Source organism: Sinohyriopsis cumingii, chromosome 5 (genome assembly GCF_028554795.1).
Source record: "Sinohyriopsis cumingii isolate HCF-2022 chromosome 5, ASM2855479v2, whole genome shotgun sequence".
Lineage (NCBI taxonomy): Eukaryota > Metazoa > Mollusca > Bivalvia > Unionida > Unionidae > Sinohyriopsis > Sinohyriopsis cumingii.
The window spans coordinates 119,501,938-119,523,214 of record NC_142965.1 but is presented as its reverse complement, the minus strand read 5'-3'; the positions used below and the strand labels follow the sequence as shown (position 1 = coordinate 119,523,214).

Sequence of the window (21,277 nt, the reverse complement as noted above, 5' to 3'; positions counted from 1 at the left end):
TAATAATAATAATGAAGAAGAACTTTATTTAATATCATTGAAGCAGTTTCATGGAAGTACTCCTCATTGTTGCCCACTGTTATATGCATATTTACATTCATAGTACAATTTTTGACACACAATAAAGAAAGGAACATACATCTAAAACTTGTAATTCATTCCATAGAAAAAAAGATTTTTTTTACACAGGTTCATAATAAGAAAAATGAAAAATTAATTATAATAAAAAGTTTCAAGAAACAGAAAAAAGTCATTGATTTTCATGGAGATTATTTTGAAACGCAGCCAGAGGCATGATAGCACCTGCACATAGCATGAAATACAGCTAGAGGCATGATAGCACCTGCACATAGCATGAAATGCAGCTAGAGACATGATAGCACCAGCACATAGCATGAAATGCAGCTAGAGGCATGATAGCACCTGCACATAGCATGAAACACAGCTAGAGACATGATAGCACCTGCACATAGCATGAAATGCAGCTAGAGGCAAGATAGCACCTGCACATAGCATGAAATGCAGCTAGAGGCATGATAGCACCTGCACATAACATGAAATACAGCTAGAGGCATGATAGCAGCTGCACATAGCATGAAATGCAGCTAGAGACATGATAGCACCTGCACATAGCATGAAATGCAGCTAGAGGCATGATAGCACCTGCACATAGCATGAGATGCAGCTAGAGACATGATACACCTGCACATAGCATGAAATGCAGCTAGAGGCATGATAGCACTGGCACATAGCATGAAATGTAGCTAGAGACATGATAGCACCTGCACATAGCATGAAATGCAGCTAGAGGCATGATAGCACCTGCACATAGCATGAAATGCAGCTAGAGGCATGATAGCACCTGCACATAGCATGAAACGCAGCTAGAGGCATGATAGCACCTGCACATAGTGTGAAATGCAGCTAGAGGCATGATAGCACCTGCACATAGCATGAAATGCAGCTAGAGGCATGATAGCACTGGCACATAGCATGAAACACAGCTAGAGGCATGATAGCACCTGCACATAGCATGAAACGCAGCTAGAGGTTTGATAGCACCTGCTCATAGCATGAAATTTCACAAAAACATGACCATTTTCAATGATTGCCCTTATGGTATTATCATTGGTTTAAATTTACATGTACATGAAAAAATAATACAAGGTTTTCCAGGAACTTTTAACACTTTTTAGATGATAAAGTTACCCACCCACCCCATAACTGATCCATCAGGCTGGTTCAGAAATGAGCCATGGCACATATTATATTGTTGTTGTAGGGTTTAACGCCATTTTTCAGCACACGATAGGCTATACATGGCGGCCAGTATTAATAGTGGAGGAAGAACTTGGGAAACCCGGAAAGAACCACCGACCCACGAGAAGCTACTGGCAAGCTTTCTCACATACCCACATTGGCTGAATCTGAGAATCGAACCCACGCAGACACAGGTGAGATGGCAGTGATCCGTAACAGAGAACGCTTTAGACCACTCGGCCACTCGGGGCCCCCGGCACATATTATATAAACAAGAGCCTAAATATTGCAAGATGTCAGGCTTCATAAATGAGATATATCAATTTTGAAAACTCAAGAATAGCATATTTAAGTGAAATATGCTTGTATTTGAAGATGTGTCATCTGAGACTGAAGACATCACCTCATCTTAGTCTCCCCAGAACTGGGCAATAGTTGTTGCATTTATTGTTCTTGTTGTTGTAAGGTTTAACAACATTTTTCAGCACAAGATAAGCTATACGTGGTGGCCAGTATAAATGGTAGATGTGGAACCTGGGAAAACCCATGAAAGAACCACCGACCCATGAGAAGCTGCTGGCAAGCTCTCTCACATACTCACATTGGCTGAACCTGAGACTTGAACCCATGCAGACCAAGGTTGTTGCATTTGCATTGAAAGACAAGCAAGATTATAGCATGTAATATTTTAGATGCAAACAAATTTGGTTTTCATAATCCAGGGTCTATACAAATTCTGTGAAAGCACAGGAAACTAGTTAGGGGGCACTCATCAGTTATTATGTACTTTTCTATTTAGTCTGGAATTAATAGATTTTGGTATTTTTGTTGATTCTGCTAAATTTCATGATAATGACTGGATTTATAACTGTGTCAATTCTACATGAAGTACATTGATATCATCAGTGATGGAGCAGTATGCTGACATCTTCAAGTTTGTTTCTGTTCTGTCAGCGAACGTCTGAAATCATAATGTGGGAAAAATATGAAATCTTTCAATTGCAGTTATCAAAATGACGCTATGGAATATAATGTTTATTTCATTTTGAGCTTCTCGTGGGTCGGTGGTTCTTCCCTGGGTTTTCCAGGGTTCTTCCTCCACCAATTATACTGGCCGCCATGTATAGCCTATCTTGTGCTGAAAATGGCGTTAAACCCTACAAAAAAAATTTCATTTTGAGTGCAATAAGGAGGATGTAATTGCACTTGGACTATAGTCAGAATTACAATACAATTCGAAATGTGTAATCAAGCTTGAGAATCCATGACATCGCTCATGTAATTTGGATTGCAGAACTAAGAAAGTACATTTTGAGGAAATTCAGCATCTAAAACTGTTAGTATATTTTTTGCCATTCTTATTATCAGCTAAAGAAGACATTTTGTGCCTTGTCACTTGCAAGCAATTTTTTGTCCTGTCTGGCATCTATCACTAGTCTAAATCTGAAACATTGTATCAAAAAAGTTAATGCGGAATGTGACCAAGCAGCTGGTATGTGGCAGTCCATGAATCATCTGCTCTAGTTCATTCTGCTCTAGTTCATTCAGAAACAAATTTAATCATCCAAAATGTAAAGTGTCTATTACGTGAGTGTACATGATTTGTTTACAAAGTAGTTTTGAGTAAAATATTGGCAGACAACAAGAAAGTGTTTTCTGTGAATCTTACTTGTGCATATTATAAAAATAACGTAAAAATATTTTTTGTGAGATCTAGCTTTTAAACACAGCCTAGATGAAACATATGCTTGGTTTTGTTTCGTTGGAAAGTGATTATACAATTAGATTTTCACATGTAATTTAGAACTTCTGTGCCTCTCATGTGTAAGTATGAGTTTATCTCTCCACACGTTAATCCATACCGTATTTACCGTATATGTTGGGACACCATATTTGTTGGGACACCATAAATTAATATTTTTTTGTGCATTGTATGTTCTGGGACACATCGTTATTTTCGAGTCGTAAGTTGTGGGACACCTTTTAAATCATTCAAAAATTACATGTTGGAAATTGCACTTCAGCTGAAATTTTATTTAAAAAATAAAACTCTTTAATCCACTGCAGCAGCATCGCATCAACATGACCCTTCTCCTGCACATGTACGATCTATTCCTTTGGTACATTAATATTCTTTTAGCTTTTTTATACCGTGAAAAAATTGTTAGAGGCAACACACCACCTGAAGTGGAAACTAAAAGGACAAAAGTCAGATTTTTTCAAATCTGCATTAGTCTGGCTAATTCTCACACTTCTGACGCCCATCTTGTCGTCAGTCCATCCAGGAATGCGATCAAAGTACACTAGAGTTTCATCCATGTTAATGATCATATTGTCAGGGAAATGATATGTTTATCTTCTGGCCTTCACGAATTCATCACGTAATTTTATTTTCTCCAAATCTTCTGGATGATGCTGGGTCATCGATGTTCGTGCACGAAGCACTATATTGTGTAACTTTAAAATACTGTTCCATTGTTTCACTTTATTTTAAAAATTTTCGTGAATAGTGGTGAAAAGGAACCAAAGTTGGCTTCCATATCTCGGCCGTCTTTGAATATTCAAAGCTAAAAAATAAAAAAATCGGCACACTTAAAAGAATCCATAGTCGGCTTCCAAGGTCAGCTTGCTTTGCAGTAAAATAACCTTTGTCTTTGATGTCCTGTTGGTAAGTTCAAAGAAGAAGTTTACTGCTGGCTGTCAATTTTGTTTATTTACCACCAGGGCTTCTATGTGCTTGGCATCTGTAGTAATAATACAAAGGTGCACTGATGTCTGCGGGTAAACAGTAATGATACTTTTGAAACCCACTCCGGTGAAAAGATTGTCACTGCACTCAACTAATGATTATTATTTGCGAGATACTGTCATACAGTAGACCTGGATATAAATTAATTTTGGCTATTTTGCACCTAACTCCGTACCCTGCGTGAATGGCAGTGGTCTTCATTATATAGGTTGATTACTTCTCTCTTGTTTGCGAAATCGTTTGCTTCTCTTCTGCTCTTCTGGCCTTCACGAATTCATCACTTGATTTATTTTCTCCAAATATTGCTGGGTCATAGACCTCTGTGCACAAAGCAGTATATTGTGTCACCTTAAAATTTATTCCATTGTTTCAATTTATTTTTGAAATTTCCGTGAATACAGGTGAAAATAAACCTATGTTTACTTCCATATCTTGGCCAGCTTTGTATATTAAAAAAAAAATCGGCTCACTTCACAGAATCCATAGTCAGCTTCCGATGTCGGCTTGCTTTGCAATAAAATAACCTTTGTATTGATATCCTTTTTTTAAAAAAAAGTAACCAAAGTCGGCTTCTGAGATCGGCTTGCTTTGTAATAAAAATAACCTTTTGTCTTTGATGTCTTGTCGGTAGGTTCAAAGAAGGAGTTAACTGCTTGCTGCCAGTCATGTTTATTCATCACCAGGCATTCTATGTGCTTGGCATATGTCGTTACAATTAATACAAAGGAGCATCGATGTCTGCGGGTAAATAGTAAGGATAATTTTGTAACCTGAGCTGGTGAAAAGATGGTCACTTGCACTCAAGTGAATGTGTGTTTTCAAATGACGATTTTTATTTGCGACATACTCATACTGTCATAATGTAGACCTGGATACAATTCAGTCTTGATTATTTTCCACCCAACACCATGTCATGTGTGTATGGCGTATTCTCGACCAACAAGTTGTTCTCCACCTTTTTTCTTCTGTTTGACTGACTGCTGCCAGTCAAAAAAAAAAAAAGGTGGAGAACAACTTGTTGGTTAGGTGCCTTCAAGATATCGGTTGACTATTTCGCTCTTATTTGTGATTTTGTTGGCTCCAGTTTTCAGTCGGATAACATGTTCAAACGTTTGAGCACAACCACACACAACTGTTAGTGTTCATGTCAATGAACAACGTGGTGTGTGGTATCGGACATAATTGATACATGCTACAGTATAGAAGCCTACGCTGCTTATACGGATTTTGTGGAAATATTTTATTCTTTAATGCTCATGTTGAAAAAAAGAATAAATGATAACACAAGGATAGTTTCTTTCTTTTAATTATCAATTAAGCGTTTTATTTATCTATTTTATTGCAACCTGCATTGGGGGGGCAAGCACAAATGCAATACAAATTTATTTCGTTTCTTAAGTCTTGGCACATATGACTAAAGTGAAAAAATGTTTCATCATAAGTCGTGGGACAGGAAATTTTTTTTATTTTATTGTGGTAAATACGGTAATCTGCCAGTAGCTTCTCGTGAGTTGGTGATTCTTCCTGGGGTTTTCCAGGGTTCTTCCTCCACCAATTATACTGGCCGCCATGTATAGCCTAACTTGTGCTGAAAAATGGCATTAAACCATACAACAACAACAACAATAATCCATAATCCCATTTACACTCCAATATACATTTTACAAGGTACTATCTAGGCTGGAATACTTTAACAATCACAATGTAATAGTATTTAGATGGCTTATCTCCAGAGTAGACTTGTATTTAAAATAGACTAAAATTCAAGTATTTAAGGTAAAAAAGAAACAATATCAATTACAAATTGTAGATTACTGATTGTTTTTCAATCTTTCAAAGTTATTGTCTTAAGCACAGCACAGCTAACTTGGCAAATTGTGTTTTATTTTTTTTATATTGTGTGGTACAATTTAAGGCTACTTTAAAATGATCAATTCATTGGCCTGTATAAAACTTTTGGTTACATTTGATTTTTTGATAAATCGTACATGACAAAATATTATCAGTCAAACAATTACTAAATTGTGTTGCAGCATATTAAAATCTACTATATATTAGAGCATCAAAATCTCAACTTGCTGTTGGAACAGGAGAGTAGTTTGGATCTTCTGTGCCTTTCATGTGTAAATATGAGTTTTTCTCTCCACATGTTAATCCATAATCCCATACACACTCCAAGTAAGCACTGAATACATTATTACCTCTCCGGTGGCCTACTGGTAAGAGCATTTGCTTTGGAAGTGGGAGGTCGTGGGTTCAAACCTTGGCTGAGTCATACCAAAGACTTACAAAAATGGTACTAACAGCTGCCTCACTAGGTGCTCAGCATTAAGAGGTTAGTGTTAGGACTGGTTGGTCTGTTGTCAGGATAATGTGACTGGGTGGGACATCATGCTACATGTCTGTGGCATCAAGCCCCAGGGCTAGACATCACTATAAACTGCCACACTGCAGACATTGAAGAGAGTTGACTGGAGAATTGTTAAAGCTGCATTAAAAATCCTAATCACTCACACACAAACATTGTTGGGCACATGTGTCAGGCATGTGAGTACAATATGAAGTGCACGTGAGTGCAATATCGTAAAATACTGCTTGATTCTGACAATGTAAAGTTACTGGATACAAAAAAAAGCATATAATAAACCACTGTATAGTGATACTGCCTTATAATGAAGTTCAAGATACATCTACAGTACTACCTCATTTTAATGCTGTCCACAGGAGCCATAGAGTTTACTACTTTATGAAACTGTTTATAATGAAGTTCTTGATGCATATTCAGTACTAAATGATTAGAGTGCTGTCTCTGTGCCATGGAGTTTGCTACCATATAAAGAAGTATATGAGACATATACTGTACTCCCTCAGTATATTGCTGCCCACAGAGTAGTCCACCTTATAATCAGTATAATGAGACTACATATTATGAAGTTCATTATAGTACTGCCTCATTATAATGCTATGAGAGCTAGAGTATTTCACCTTATAATGAATTACATGATATATGTATACAGTGCTCCCTCATTATATTGATGCATAGAGTATATCACCTTATAGTGAGACCATGTGGTAATGAAGTATATTATACACATAATTTTACATCATTTAATGGAATTTAATCAATGACCATATTCAGTTCCAAACAAGGAACCATGTTATATTTGAGCACATAATATTGAGGTAGTGCTGTATATACACACAGCTTATGAATTTCTTTGTTGTCTTGACATACCGAATTATTAGATACAGCAACCACGCAGGATTCCAGGACAATAAATTCAGATGTATTGTGAAATGTATACAGTGAAATCTGCTGTAAAGGGCACCTCTATTGAACAATCACCTGTCTTAAACAGTCTTGTTTTCAGAGTCCTGTAAAATTAATTATAGTTATAAATAAGCACCTGTCTTAATTTATATTTAGATGTAGGTAAAATGTATCCCTTTCCACAGATGACTAATTCAGATAAAATTAATGTCATAATGAACAGTTGTTTATGATCAAATATTGCTACATGTAATTTTAAAGGAATTAAAAAAGACACTGTAAACAAAATAAAATTTCTAAAGTAAAATGGTAAAAGTTAATTAAACATACTTGAAATAATAAGTTATATAGAAGTATGTGTATGTATGTATGTATGTATGTATGTATGTATGTATCAATGTATGTATGTATGTGTGTATGTATGTATGTATAATTTTGTGACAATCATTCCAAGTGATTAAGTGATTATAACTGGAGGAGTTTGTTTTCAGGGCAGGGATAATAGGTACAGAAGTACAGGTGTATTATTTAGATAGCATGTAGACATAAGGATATCTATCAGGAGAGTGATATGAGAGTCCAGAGGGGCTTTCTCAAAGTACTACAGCAGGGATATTAGAGAGATTTAGCATTGCTAAGAATGAGTTACAGGACTGAAAGCAATTCCCAGCATATGTTAAAAACGACAAATACATGAACAAGCAGACATACACAAAGACAATTTTCTTCAAATACAACCCCATATTTCAGTTCTGAAGTGTTCTTAAATTCATTTAGCAGATGATACCAACACTGTGAGGCCCCCCCCCCATGTTTCCTGTTTTACTGGTTTTAAAATTAGTTTAGGCAGGATAATTTTGTTGTTGTTGTTGTTCTTCTTGTTAAACATTATATATATATATTCAATAAATTGACAAAGAACAGTGCATAACTAGCATCTAACTTGCTTGAGCACTTTTTAATGAGTTTTTCTCAAAGGCAAATACAAAACATAGTCCAGACAAATAAATAAACAGAAAAACGGTTATGTTTGCAAAACTTTACATAGATGTTTCTACAAGAATTAAACCTTTTAAATTTATTATGTTTCAACTAGTTTATTTCAGCTTGTTGCTGATACTGGAAAATATTTGTATTGACCTGGAAATTGATGAGCCATAGTGACATCTGTTATTTTATGTAAATTTAGACCAGCAAACGAAAAGCTACTTAAGCCCAGAAAACCCAAGTGCAGGTCAATTTTATCTTCTACCTAAAATCCACAAACAAGGAAACCTAGATATACTTATAATCTCCGGTAACGGGCATCCCACAGAAAGGATAACAGAATATTTGGATCATTCTATGAGACCACACATCCACAAATTACCGTCATATCTTCAAGACATGACAGATTACCTCATAAAAAGCAAAGCAAGCAAACCATTACTGCCAGATACATTGCTTGTTTCCTTAGATGTCACATCTATGTATACTAACATACCACACAACGAAGGGATACAGGCGTGTAGAGAAGCATGGGAAACTATAACTGTAGACAGTCCACCCACACACTTCCTAATCCAACTCCTGGAGCTTGTCCTAAAATTCAATAACTTTGAATTTAATGAAGAAAACTACCTCAAAATTAATGGAACCGCAAAATAGGCCCCTTCATATGCTAATATTTTTATGGGAAAACTGGAGGGTCATCTTTTAGCATTAATTGAACTTACACCATACCAGTGGGTACGCTTTATTGATGATATAGAAATGAAGTGACAACAAGGAAGAGAAAGTCTGGATGATTTCATATCAAAGGCAAACAACTTCATTCCCTCAATAAAATTCATGGCAGAAATCTCCAACTCAAACCACATCTTCCTGGACACAAAAACCAGACTGGTAGAAAACAAATTCCATGCAGACATCTACTTGAAACCAACTGACAAACACCAGTATCTCCTCCCAAGCATCTGTCATCCAAAACAGTGCATTAGGAACATCCCATGTAGCCAGGCACTGAGGATTGTAGAATTTGCTTTGATGATGAAACATTCCTAAAAAGGTCTAAAGATCTATCTAAACATTTAATTTACTGAGGCTACGATGGAGACCTGATTACGGAGGCAACCCAAAGGGCCAAACAAACAAAACGCAATGACCTACTAAAATATGGAAAGAAGGAAAAGGCTGATAGGATACCATTTATCCTGACCTACCATCCAGACAACCCCAAAGTAGGTAAAATCATCGAGAAACACTGGCCCATCGTGGAATTGTCAGACGCACTGAAATTAATCCTCCCTAACAAACCTATAGTAGCCTACCAGAGACCAAAAACCTCAAGGACATTCTAGTCAGGGTGAAGCTAATGCCAATCACAAGACCACACTGGTCAATCTGGCTCCTGTGGTGATAAAAGGTGAAAAACCTGTCAGCATATGATAGAGACCAGGACGTTTTCTAGCACAGTGACTTGAGAAAAACTAAACATACATGGTCCAAACAAAACATCCAAAACAGAGAATGTCATTTATCTCATCACATATAAGATCTGTAGCCTTCAGTATGTCAGAGAAACTGAAAAGCTACACAAAAGGATCAACATTCAAAAGGATCAACATTCATAAATCTGATTGGATGACAAAGAAGCTGTACAGAAGCCCGGTTGCAGAACACTTCTCCTCCCCAGCAATTGCTCACAACCCCAACTGGAGTTCCCAAACCAGGAAAGAAAAGAAATCTTACTGGATACATTGAAACCAAGCAGTTTAAACCAAGAAGACTAGAAAAAAACAACCATGCACAAATAAAATTATCTTTTGCAGCTGACACATTTTCTTTTAAATAATTCTCTAAATTTGCTTAATAGCCTATGACTACTTTAACAATGAAATATCTGGGATATAATTTGCACTTACATAAATTTGCATAAAATAACGTCGTTATGGCTCATCTATTTCTGGGTCAATACAAATATTTTCCAGTATCAGCAACAAGCTGAAATAAACTAGTTGAAACATAATAAAGTTAAAAGCTTTAATTCCTGTAGAAACATCCATGTAAAGTTTTGCAAACATAACCATTTTTCTGTTTTATGTATTTGCCTTTGTAAAAGACTAAGAGTCGAAAACACTCAGGCTAGTTAGATACTAGTTTTGCACTGTTCGTTGTCAGTTTATTGCATTGCATTTATCTTAATCAATCCCTGATACACACTTAAAAAGATAGTTATTTGCCATAGGATTTGTATTGTGCATATATATATATATATATATATATAATGTGATTTTTTGGTGATTTTTTTTTTGGTGTTATTGATGGAAAAAAGTGCTAGGGTCAGCAATGAGATGAGCAATGAGATGAGCAATGATGGGACTATGGTCAGACAACCCGAAACATATATTTTTTTTGCCTAATGCCTGTTAGTATAACACAGTTTCTGTTATAAGGCATCCCCATTATTGTTATGGAAACCACTTTATTATGTAATAGTTAAATTAAATAAGCTGTTCTCACCACATGGTGGTATACTCCATGTCTCCTAGGTTATAATAGAGAAATAATCTGTGATACCCTCTGTCTGTCTGTCTCTCTGTTATAGATTTCCTCTTGAACCACACAGTGTAATTTGAAAACTGTGTTGATAAGTTGCTTTTGTATTAACTATCTGATAGAGGGGTCTTATCCTTGGCTGTTGTCCTTGGGGTCCCTGAGAGGTGGAGAGAGGTCATATGCAAACAATATTTAATTATCTTGACATTTTTCAAATATTTTCTGATCAAACAATATATATGGATTTTTAATAGCAATAGGTTTTCTATTGCATAGCGATGAAAACTGACAAGGGCAGGGTGACGCTAGCTGTTCTTTTGTATATGATTTCATGTACTATTTACCAGTTTACAAAGACCATTCATCCATGAATATTTTAGATCTAATTCCATATGATCTGTTTTGGTTATTTGGTTTAATTTACTACACTTTTGTGAAAGTAACATTTATTTAGCAGCTTGAAAACAGGTGATCTGTCAGTTATAACTTCATTGATGTATTATTACTTTTTACCTATGTCTGTTTTATTGCTATGTACTCTGAGATTGTTATATAATAATGTGGAAAGGGACAAAATATTATATAATTTTTTTGTAATCACAATAACAGTCCTGTGAAAGAAATTGAAAGATGAACAAGAAGTGGACAAGATCTTTGGAAAACTTGAGATTTTTTGACCTGCCATAAATTGGCCACTCATGTTTTCTGTTATGGAAAACTGATGCAGTCTTATTAATTGTGCTATACTGAAAATAATGAACCCACCAACTTATACTTATTTTCTTTTATTTTATATGAGGAATCAGTGATCTTCAAATTCCGTATTTGATCACTTTTTTAATGCTGTTCTTTTTCTCATACTATTCTTTATCGTGGTATAGTGACTCTTGAGTGATTGATATTCTTGTCAAAGTTGCAAAAGAAAATAGATTTTAAGTGATTTGATTTTGCTTGGACAAAAAGGCAAATATATGAATTTTTAAACTAATGCTAATCCGTAATGCAGATAGCATAGACCCTGAAATGTAGTTGCAATTTATGATGATGTATTTGGGACTGTGCTGTATGTACTTTGATACATGTTATGATAATTAAATATTTGGGAAAGTTAACTTTCACTGGGTTGATGTAAACCTGATATTTTGCAGGTTGGTGATGTAGTGAAGGTATCCATGAATCAGTCATTTCCTTGTGATCTGGTGATGCTATCTTCCCATGATCCTGATGGCACCTGCTACATTACTACAGCAAATTTAGATGGGGAAACAAACCTTAAGGTAAACAAATGTCTTTTTCAAGTTTGAATAATGCTTTTGAAGAGAAGGCATAGATTGTGTTATAGTGCCCATCTATGTGTGCGTGCATTCATGTGTGTTTGTAATGTCAATTAACTCCTTGGACATCATTCAAGATATAGATGTGAAATTTTTTTTATATGATTGGGGTTGGGGCTATGTGGATGTGTACATAATTTTAAAATTTAAATTCCCTGGAGGTAGAGATTGGAATGGAGTAGGTACTGAATAATATATTTAAACCATTTTTAGCCTTTTCCCAGTCGTTAAAATACCACACTTTTTGTACCACAGGATGAAATATACCTAGTGTTAATGTAGGTAAAGAATATATCCTCTATACACCACTCCCTCGATAACTCGCGCCCTGATAACTCACGAACCTGTTTATAATGCGGTGTCAGGCGTGGATCCCATTTTTTAAACCGGAAAAAATTGGTAACGGAAACTTTGATGTATCGCTTGTTTTATCGTTGAAAACGGTAGATAAGAACTGGAAATTTTAATCCACATTATGAAATATCAAATTTAAAAATAGCTTATACAATTGTTTACATTTTTTTCCAAATGACATTCCTAGTTTCCCACAATTAACGATATATAAGGAAATTTCGATAAATGAAAATGTCACTTATGCCGAGTGGAGGCAGTACTTTAATAAATAAATACAAATTAAATAATTTTTTTATCAATTGAAATTTGTGTTCTAGTTCCATCTTTTTTTTCCTTTAAAGTGTAATCGTCATAAATGCAATGTGTCCTCTTGTAATTAAACGTAAAATGCATCAATCTACCGTAACAGCTATGTCCGCGAGCGTTACTCTGAAAACCCAATTAAGTGCCGACCGTGTTTTGATAATTGAATTGTGGAAGTATTTGTTGTATTGTTGCACTGAATTAAAAGCTGGCCTCCTTTGTATTATTACGTTAATTATGTGTTTTGAATTAAAAAAAAGAGGTGGAATAAAAGAAAAGTTAAAAGGCACAAAAATCGGACTAACTCAAAATCTAGCGGCCTCGGTCATATGTTGGGTGAACTCACTTCATTTGATCAATTGAACACTATAATAAACGTTATTGTGTATGTAACAGAAACAACCTTAAATTAACCTACTCTTTCATAACTGTGATCAAAGATAACAAGGCAGCCACGCGAAATGAATACTTCGTAAAATATTGAGCTTCATTTCACCGATATGGACCATTGTGGGCAAGCGAGGTTCAGAAAATTCTTGAACTGGCATTTTGAGATATCCTCAGGGATGATAAGAAATTTCTTTATTACTTCTACTGAAATCACGACATTAACATTGTACTAACTGAACAATACAAAATTGAGTTTCGACGATGACGTGTCATGAAAAAATGTCGCATGTTTTTGAAGAAAAGGAATCTTGTTGGTGGTGTATCAACAGTTAGTCTAGTTCCCAAATTATGGACTACCAGTTTGGCAAGATACTATTAAACACCATTACAGGAACCAGACTCATCAAGAAAACAAAAAGCAATGACGTAAAACACAGATTTTTTGCGTACACCTGATGGTTATTCAAACCAGTTGGAATGATCTTTCATATGTTGGATATTTTGGCAAAAAATGTTATTTTCACAGAATAACAAACAACTTCATTAGAAAAAGTGCATTATTAAAAATTATTATTGACATGATTGTAAAATGAGGATTCAGTCATTCAGTCATTAAAGAGCCCTGTTCCCTAACGCCACCCCCCCACCCCCCCCGGTTACGGTTTTCTCGATGTCAAAGCGATTTTTTTCCCCCAATTTTTGGAGGTCCCTCGGTAACTCGTGCCTCGTTTATAGTGCGGTCTATGTTTGTGGACCCCATTTTGTGCGAGTTATCGAGGGAGAGGTGTATATCCATAATCACATTAAGACATGCCATGTTATAACAGTATTAATGTAGGCAAAGAATATATCCTTTATATATGCTTAGTAACATTAAGACAAGCCATGTTATAACAGTATTAATGTAGGAAAAGAATATATCCTCTATATATGCAGAATCACATTGAGACAAACCATGTTATAACAGTATTAATATAGGAAAAACTATATCCTCTATATATGCAGAATCACATTAAGACAAGCCATGTTATTACAGTATTAATGTAGGAAAAGAATATATCCTCTATATATGCAGAAACACATTGAGACAAGCCATGTTATAACACTATTAATGTAGGAAAAACTATATCCTCTATATATGCAGCATCACATTATGACAAGCCATGTTATAATAGTATTAATGTAGGAAAAGAATATATCCTCTATATATGCTGAGTCACATTAAGACAAGCCATGTTATAACAGTATTAATGTAGGAAAAGAATATATCTTCTATATATGCAGAAACACATTGAGACAAGCTATGTTATAACAGTATTAATGTAGGAAAAAATATATTCTCTATATATTCAGAATCACATTAAGACAAGCCATGTTATAATAGTATTAATGTAGGAAAAGAATATATCCTCTATATATGCAGAATCACATTGAGACAAGCCGTGTTATAACAGTATTAATATAGGAAAAGAATATATCCTTTATATATGCTGAGTCACATTAAGACAAGCCATGTTATAACAGTATTAATTTAGGAAAAGAATATATCCTCTATATATGCTGAGTCACACTAAGACAAGCCATGTTATAACAGTATTAATGTAGGAAAAACTATATCCTCTATATATGCAGAATCACATTAAGACAAGCCATGTTATAACAGTATTAATGTAGGAAAAAATATATCCTCTATATATGCAGAATCACATTAAGACAAGCCATGTTATAACAATATTAATGTAGGAAAAGAATATATCCTCTATATATGCAGAATCACATTAAGACAAGCCATGTTATAACAGTATTAATGTAGGAAAAGAATATATCCTCTATATATCCATAATCAAATTAAGACAAGCCATGTTATAACAGTATTAATCTAGGAAAAGAATATATCCTTTATATATGCTGAGTCACATTAGGACAAGCCATGTTATAACAGTATTAATGTAGGAAAAGAATATATCCTCTATATATGCAGAAACACATTAAGACAAGCCATGTTATAATAGTATTAATGTAGGAAAAGAATATATCCTCTATATATGCAGAATCACATTAAGACAAGCCATGTTATAACAGTATTATTGTAGGAAAAGAATATATCCTCTATATATCCATAATCACATTAAGACAAGCCATGTTATAACATTATTAATGTAGGAAAAGAATATATCCTCTATATATCCATAATCACATTAAGACAAGCCATGTTATAACAGTATTATTGTAGGAAAAGAATATATCCTCTATATATCCATAATCACATTAAGACAAGCTATTTTATAACAGGAGATAGCTGTACATCATGTGGAAGAGTAAGTTGTGCTCAATGATGTAGAAAAGGTGGGAGGGGGGAATGGTGTGAAAATATGTTGAACATCAGAGCGTTGACCCAGCTTGTAGAACTGCTTTATTTCTGCAGATTGAGTGAAACAAAAGAATCCTGATATTTGTCTGACTGCCTGGAGACTGTCTTGCACTTTTCAAATATATATTAAATTAGTTATGATCAGGTTTTGAAAGATATCCAAAGAGCCACAGATTTACCCATTTATTTCATGGCATTGCAGGTGCATTAAATAATATGTTAACATAGAAAATGAAATCAGACTTTCATATAAACAAATATTTGATTTACGATTAAATATATTGCTTGTGTGACTGTTAGACCTTGATTAACATTTCTTTAATTCTCAAATACTAGACTGTGTTATGCTAATTTGTATGTCATTTCTGTCCTGTTTCATTTCAGACTCATTTCTGCATTGCTGACACAAGAAAGTTCCAGCATGTAGACGACTTCACAAAACTTCATGCTTATATCGAGTGTCAGCAGCCCATTCCAGATTTGTACAGGTTCATTGGCAGAATTACACTGCAAAATGAGAGTAGTCCTCATGAACCAGTGGTCCGCTCACTTGGTCCTGAAAATGTCCTTCTTCGTGGAGCTCGTCTGAAAAATACACCCTACATTTTTGGTAAAGTTTAAACAGTTTTAGATGCAGAAATTGAACTTGTATAGATGAATGAAAAATGGGGGGAAGTGGGTTGGGAGTTGGTGGCAACTTGAGCAAAATATAAATACATCCTATGCATTATTAATCTTAATGTTAACTTTGAAAGTATGAAAGATATGTTGCATATTTATTATTCATTATATGTAGGCAGAAGCAGGATAACAGTAAGATAGTTGTTGACTCAACTGGTTATACGGTCAAGTGAGCTTATAGTATGCCCTGGATCTGTTGTGTGTTATGCACCATCCATGTGTCACTTATAACTGTCCATCAGTATTTGCTATTTTTAACTTCATAAAAACTACTGGTACTCGACCATTAGTTTCATGTTTTCGATTTGGGGCATCCTGGCAGCAAGGCCTTTCAGAATTATGCCAGATATGGAGGTGTACCATCAAATAAGTCAGCCATTAATAGAAATGGAAAAAGTTTTTAAACATATTCTCAGTTTTTTGACAGATGATGTGTATCTGCCATCAGACATGGCATCAATTTCTTGAAACAGAAAAACATTTTGTCAACTTCTTCAAACCTCTGAATAGAATTTGACCAAAGTTTTTAAAATGCATGCTGACATTAGGGCCTTATGAATTTGATATAAGGAGTGCTCATCTGCCATTCAGTATGGCTGCTGCTTAAAATTAACCAAATTAGAATAATCTTTAAATGTCTTTTCAAAACCTGCTCAACAGAAATTGACCAGATTTGACAGTAAACATTCAAGCATTCAGGTCTTTCAGTTTTAAACAAATTTTAACAATCTGTGGTAAAATATGGCTACCATAAAAAATATAGAAAAACCTTGGTACAACTTCTCAAATTTAACAGAAAGCATCTGGACCAGAAGGCCTGTAAGGTTTGCACAAATGACGCCATCCGACATCAAATATTTCCACTGTTACTAAAAGCGAATGAAAAAAATAATTTACATGATTTCTCCAAAACTGCTTAACATAATTTGGTCATGTTTCAAAGAAAGCATTCTGGGATGAAGGATTTTCAGATTTATACTGATATTCTTGACCTGCCATCAAGTATGGCCAGTTTTACAGAAAACACAAAAACGTTTAAGTGACAAGTTTTCAAAATCTGCTGATGAGAAATGGACTAAAATTTCCTTGCATAAAGGCTTTTAAAACTTGAGCAGATTGTGTCAATCTTCCATTCAATTTGAACACTGTTACTAGAAGAGAAAAAAAGTCATTAAATGACTTTTCAAAAACTGCTGAACAGAATTTGACTAAATTTGACAAAGGACTATTTTACCCAAATGGATATTTAATTTTGTGCAGTTTGCCTGCTGTTTAAAAAAAACCAGTCTTTAAAAGAATTCAAAATTTGCAGAACAGAATTTTAACCTATTTATCAGAAGGCATGAAAATTTGTTTACCTGAAGGGATTTTTAATTTTGTATAGTTGATGGAGATATGCCAGATTTGCCTGCTTTTTAAAAAGACAGCCATAACTCTTGACCTTCTGCTGATGCATGTATGCGACCCTAAAAATGGCCTTGTAACCCCAGAGGTGCATATAAAAGCTGCTAATAATACTCTCTCTGTCCCGGCTGGCGCATACATACGTTTCCAGCAAAGGGTTGTGAAAACTTAAGAGGTGGATATACACATTTCATATTAAAGCTTTGCACTGAATGAAATTACAAACATTCTTTTTAAAAATATTTAGCCAATGAAAATATTCCTTACATAAAATGATGAAAGTATTATATTAGTAGTTTTACAGCACATAAGCGGGAAATTCTATTGAAAACAAGGTCAATTATGAAAGTAAAACAAAATGGCAACATTCTTGTATTCTGATGACGATTCTGACAAAAGTTTTGAAGGATTTGAAAGTGATGACATTGATTGAAATCACATTCAAGATGAAATATCAGACATTGGTACAAGTCCTGTTTCAACACCTGACAATTCAGATTTAGCTGAATCTAAGCATGAAATGCACGACGATTAAATCTGATTGGAACACTTGAGGCCGGTAAACATGGATGACTTTACAGCAGTTTCAGGGCCAACATTTATTTTAGAAGAAAATGCAAGGGGGATAGATTTCTTTTTACTTTTTTTTCCCGAAGAAATATTCAGTTACTGGTAGATGAAACAAACAGAAATGCCGGAAAACAAATTGTGAGAAGCCTGATCCCAAGTGCTCACCTACTACAGCAGACATGAAGGCTTTGTTGGATGTGAAGTATACAAAGTTAAATTATGTGTACACAGACTGCATCAGGCATTATTATGGAAAATTACCAAATCTGCAGTAAAATAGTAGTCATGTGCAAAATAGTGGTGAGAAAATTAGTCTAATGTACATTATAAACACAAACAGATATATTGAGGTATATTTTTTTATTATAAATATGTGAATATAAACATTGATTCCTGTGGATTATATGTACTTGTTGGTGGAAATGAGTGGCACAAAACATTAGTGTTTCAAATTTTATTTTCCATTAAATTCCTTAGTTTGCATGGGACAAGATTGATATAGAAAATGTAGACAGCATGTGCTATTTTGAACTCAAGAAGTTCTCACTCAGGCTACAAACAGCTGCTAGAAGGCAGGCTGCTTGTCAGGCTTAGTAGGCAGGGCAGTAAGTATTTGCAGAAGGTAAAGAGTTAAAAGACCTCAGAATTTGCAGAACAGAATTTTAACCTATTTATCAGAAGGCATAAAAACCTGTTTACCTGAAGGGATTTTTAATTTTGTACAGTTGATGTAGATGTGCCAGATTTGGCCACTCTTAAAAAAAATAGCCTTTAAAAGAGCTTAAAATTTTAGAACAGAATTTTTACCCATTTATCAGAAGGCATTCTATAAAGATTTTTTATTTTTTTATATTGTGCCAATCTGGCATCAAATAAAGTCGCTGTAGCAAAATTTTGAAAAGCCTTTATATGACTTCTTCTGAAAATAATGTTAAGCAGAATTTGACAGAGAACTTGACCAAAACATGTGGCTCGAACCTCTTTCAAAGTATGTACAAGTGATGCTGATATGTCGTCAAATTTGGCCACTTTTAATTAAAAAAATAGAAAAACTTTTTAATGACTTATTGAATTCAAAAGAAGCTAATCAAAGTTCACAGAATGCATCCAGGCATAAACCATTTCCAGTTTAACATTGCTAAAAAAGTAGAAACATCTTTAAATGTTAGAAAGCATCATACATGCCCATATTTCTTGTCCAATATGCCTAGGCTGTTGGGGTTTAGGTAGATACCAGATACTGACTGATGTCGGACCCACTTCGGTTCTTGTTTTTATTCCATCTTCCCATAGACTACAGTTAGGCTATAGTTAAAGTTAAATTACTTTGAGGAAATTTAGATTCAAAATTTTATTTTTACTTTCCACTGAGGCAACATTTCTTGTCATTTAGAATATTCTAGTTCATTAATTTATGTGGAGTTACATGGGTTGAGGCTATGAAATGATCTTATACCTTACACTGGAGTAAATGAAACTATTTACAAAGACGAAATGATGATGAGTTAAAATGACTATCTAGAGTTAAGTTTTTCAGGAAGTTTGGCTAATGATAAATTTGTTAAGGCTGTATCAGGTTTATGTTAACTGTCTGCAGTGATAGATAGCACAAGATTCTCGTAATTCATTTTCCAAATAAGGCTTGCTATACCACATTTGGATATTCTGCAATGTGTTAATCAATTCATACCATATTTACTATGATCTGTTTACATTTCCAAATAAGGCTTGATATATGATGTTTGGATATTCTACAATGCGTTACTCATTGCATGCCATATTTACTATGATCCAAATAAGGATACAATGTCCTTATATGGCACAAGGTGAAAATTGGATGTTAAGGGCTGATCATTACATAGCCGATGTCCTGTACTATTTATTTTTGAAGTCAAAAAGTAAAATTTTCCAAAAATGCTAGTCTGCACAAGCACTAATTTTCATATTTTCTTTACCTTTTTCTGGTCAGTCATGCCATTGGGCTTACTGAATGCTTGAATCTACCTCGCCACATTTATTCATTCACAACCTGTGTTTACTGTTAGCTGTCACACTTGGGCAAGTTTCGTCATGACTGCGTATTGGCTAATCAGCCAATTATTTTTATTCTGGACCCAGACATTCGGTTTGTAGTAGGGAAATATGTTTTGTACACAGACCAATTTAGTATTTTCTATCTTTTTACAGGTTGTGCAATATATACTGGACCAGATACAAAGTTGTCCCTTAATTCTAAAGCAAAGCAAACAAAGTTCTCAAGAATAGAAAGGTGAGGAAACTACCATTTAAAGAAACAGATGTATCATTGCATAATAATAATAATAATAATAATATGTTTGTGTGATTGTGATTTTTAACATTGCTTTAAAACTTGTTCAGTCATATCGCAATAGTGTCTGCAGTGAAGCAGTTTATAGTGATATCTAGCACTGGGGCATTGTGCCGCAGACATGTAGCATCATGTCCCACTCAGTCACATTATCCCAATGCCAGGCCGACCATTCCTAATGCTAACTTCATAGTGCTGAGTGCCAATTGAGGCAGCTGCTAGTTTTTTTAAAAAGTCTTTGGTATGACGTGGCCAGAGTGAAAATGCAACCTACCTCATCTTTGGTAGACACTCTGATCACTTATTCCACCAGAGCAGTCATAATAATAATAATAATAATAAACACTTTATTTGATTTGGGTAACTCAGTATAATATACTATTCTTTCCTGAGGCTCTCAGGATAAATGAAGCATAAAAGCACAAAATGTGAATGATATGCAATAACAGAGAAAATTGGAGAACATGTTTTTCAGTATTTAAAGTGACAGTAGGCCTTCAAGACAGTGGTTATACATGTTTGTTTTGAACACATGTAGATTTGCTTTGAACACATGTAGATTTAAGAACACATGTAGATTTGTTTTGAACACATGTAGATTTGTTTTTGATCTAATGGATATGGTGAGTTCATTTCATAAAATAGCATCACAGTAAGCAAATGATTTTTTAAAATGTAATTATTAATTAATTATTATTATTATGTAATTATTTTTGAAAATGGT

The 21,277-nt window shown here is 34.6% G+C and overlaps 1 protein-coding gene across 2 annotated transcripts in view; it reads left to right on the top strand.

Annotated features, from left to right (window-relative positions):
• Positions 1-21,277, top strand: part of LOC149800065 (phospholipid-transporting ATPase IF-like) — a 164,413-nt gene that overhangs the window by 30,466 nt on the left and 112,670 nt on the right. For both annotated transcript variants that reach the window (XM_089959617.1, XM_089959618.1), the window contains exons 6-8: positions 11,966-12,094; positions 15,954-16,179; positions 20,412-20,493. In XM_089959617.1, coding sequence (XP_089815743.1) covers positions 11,966-12,094; positions 15,954-16,179; positions 20,412-20,493 — 437 coding nt within the window. The remainder of the gene's footprint in view (positions 1-11,965; positions 12,095-15,953; positions 16,180-20,411; positions 20,494-21,277) is intronic.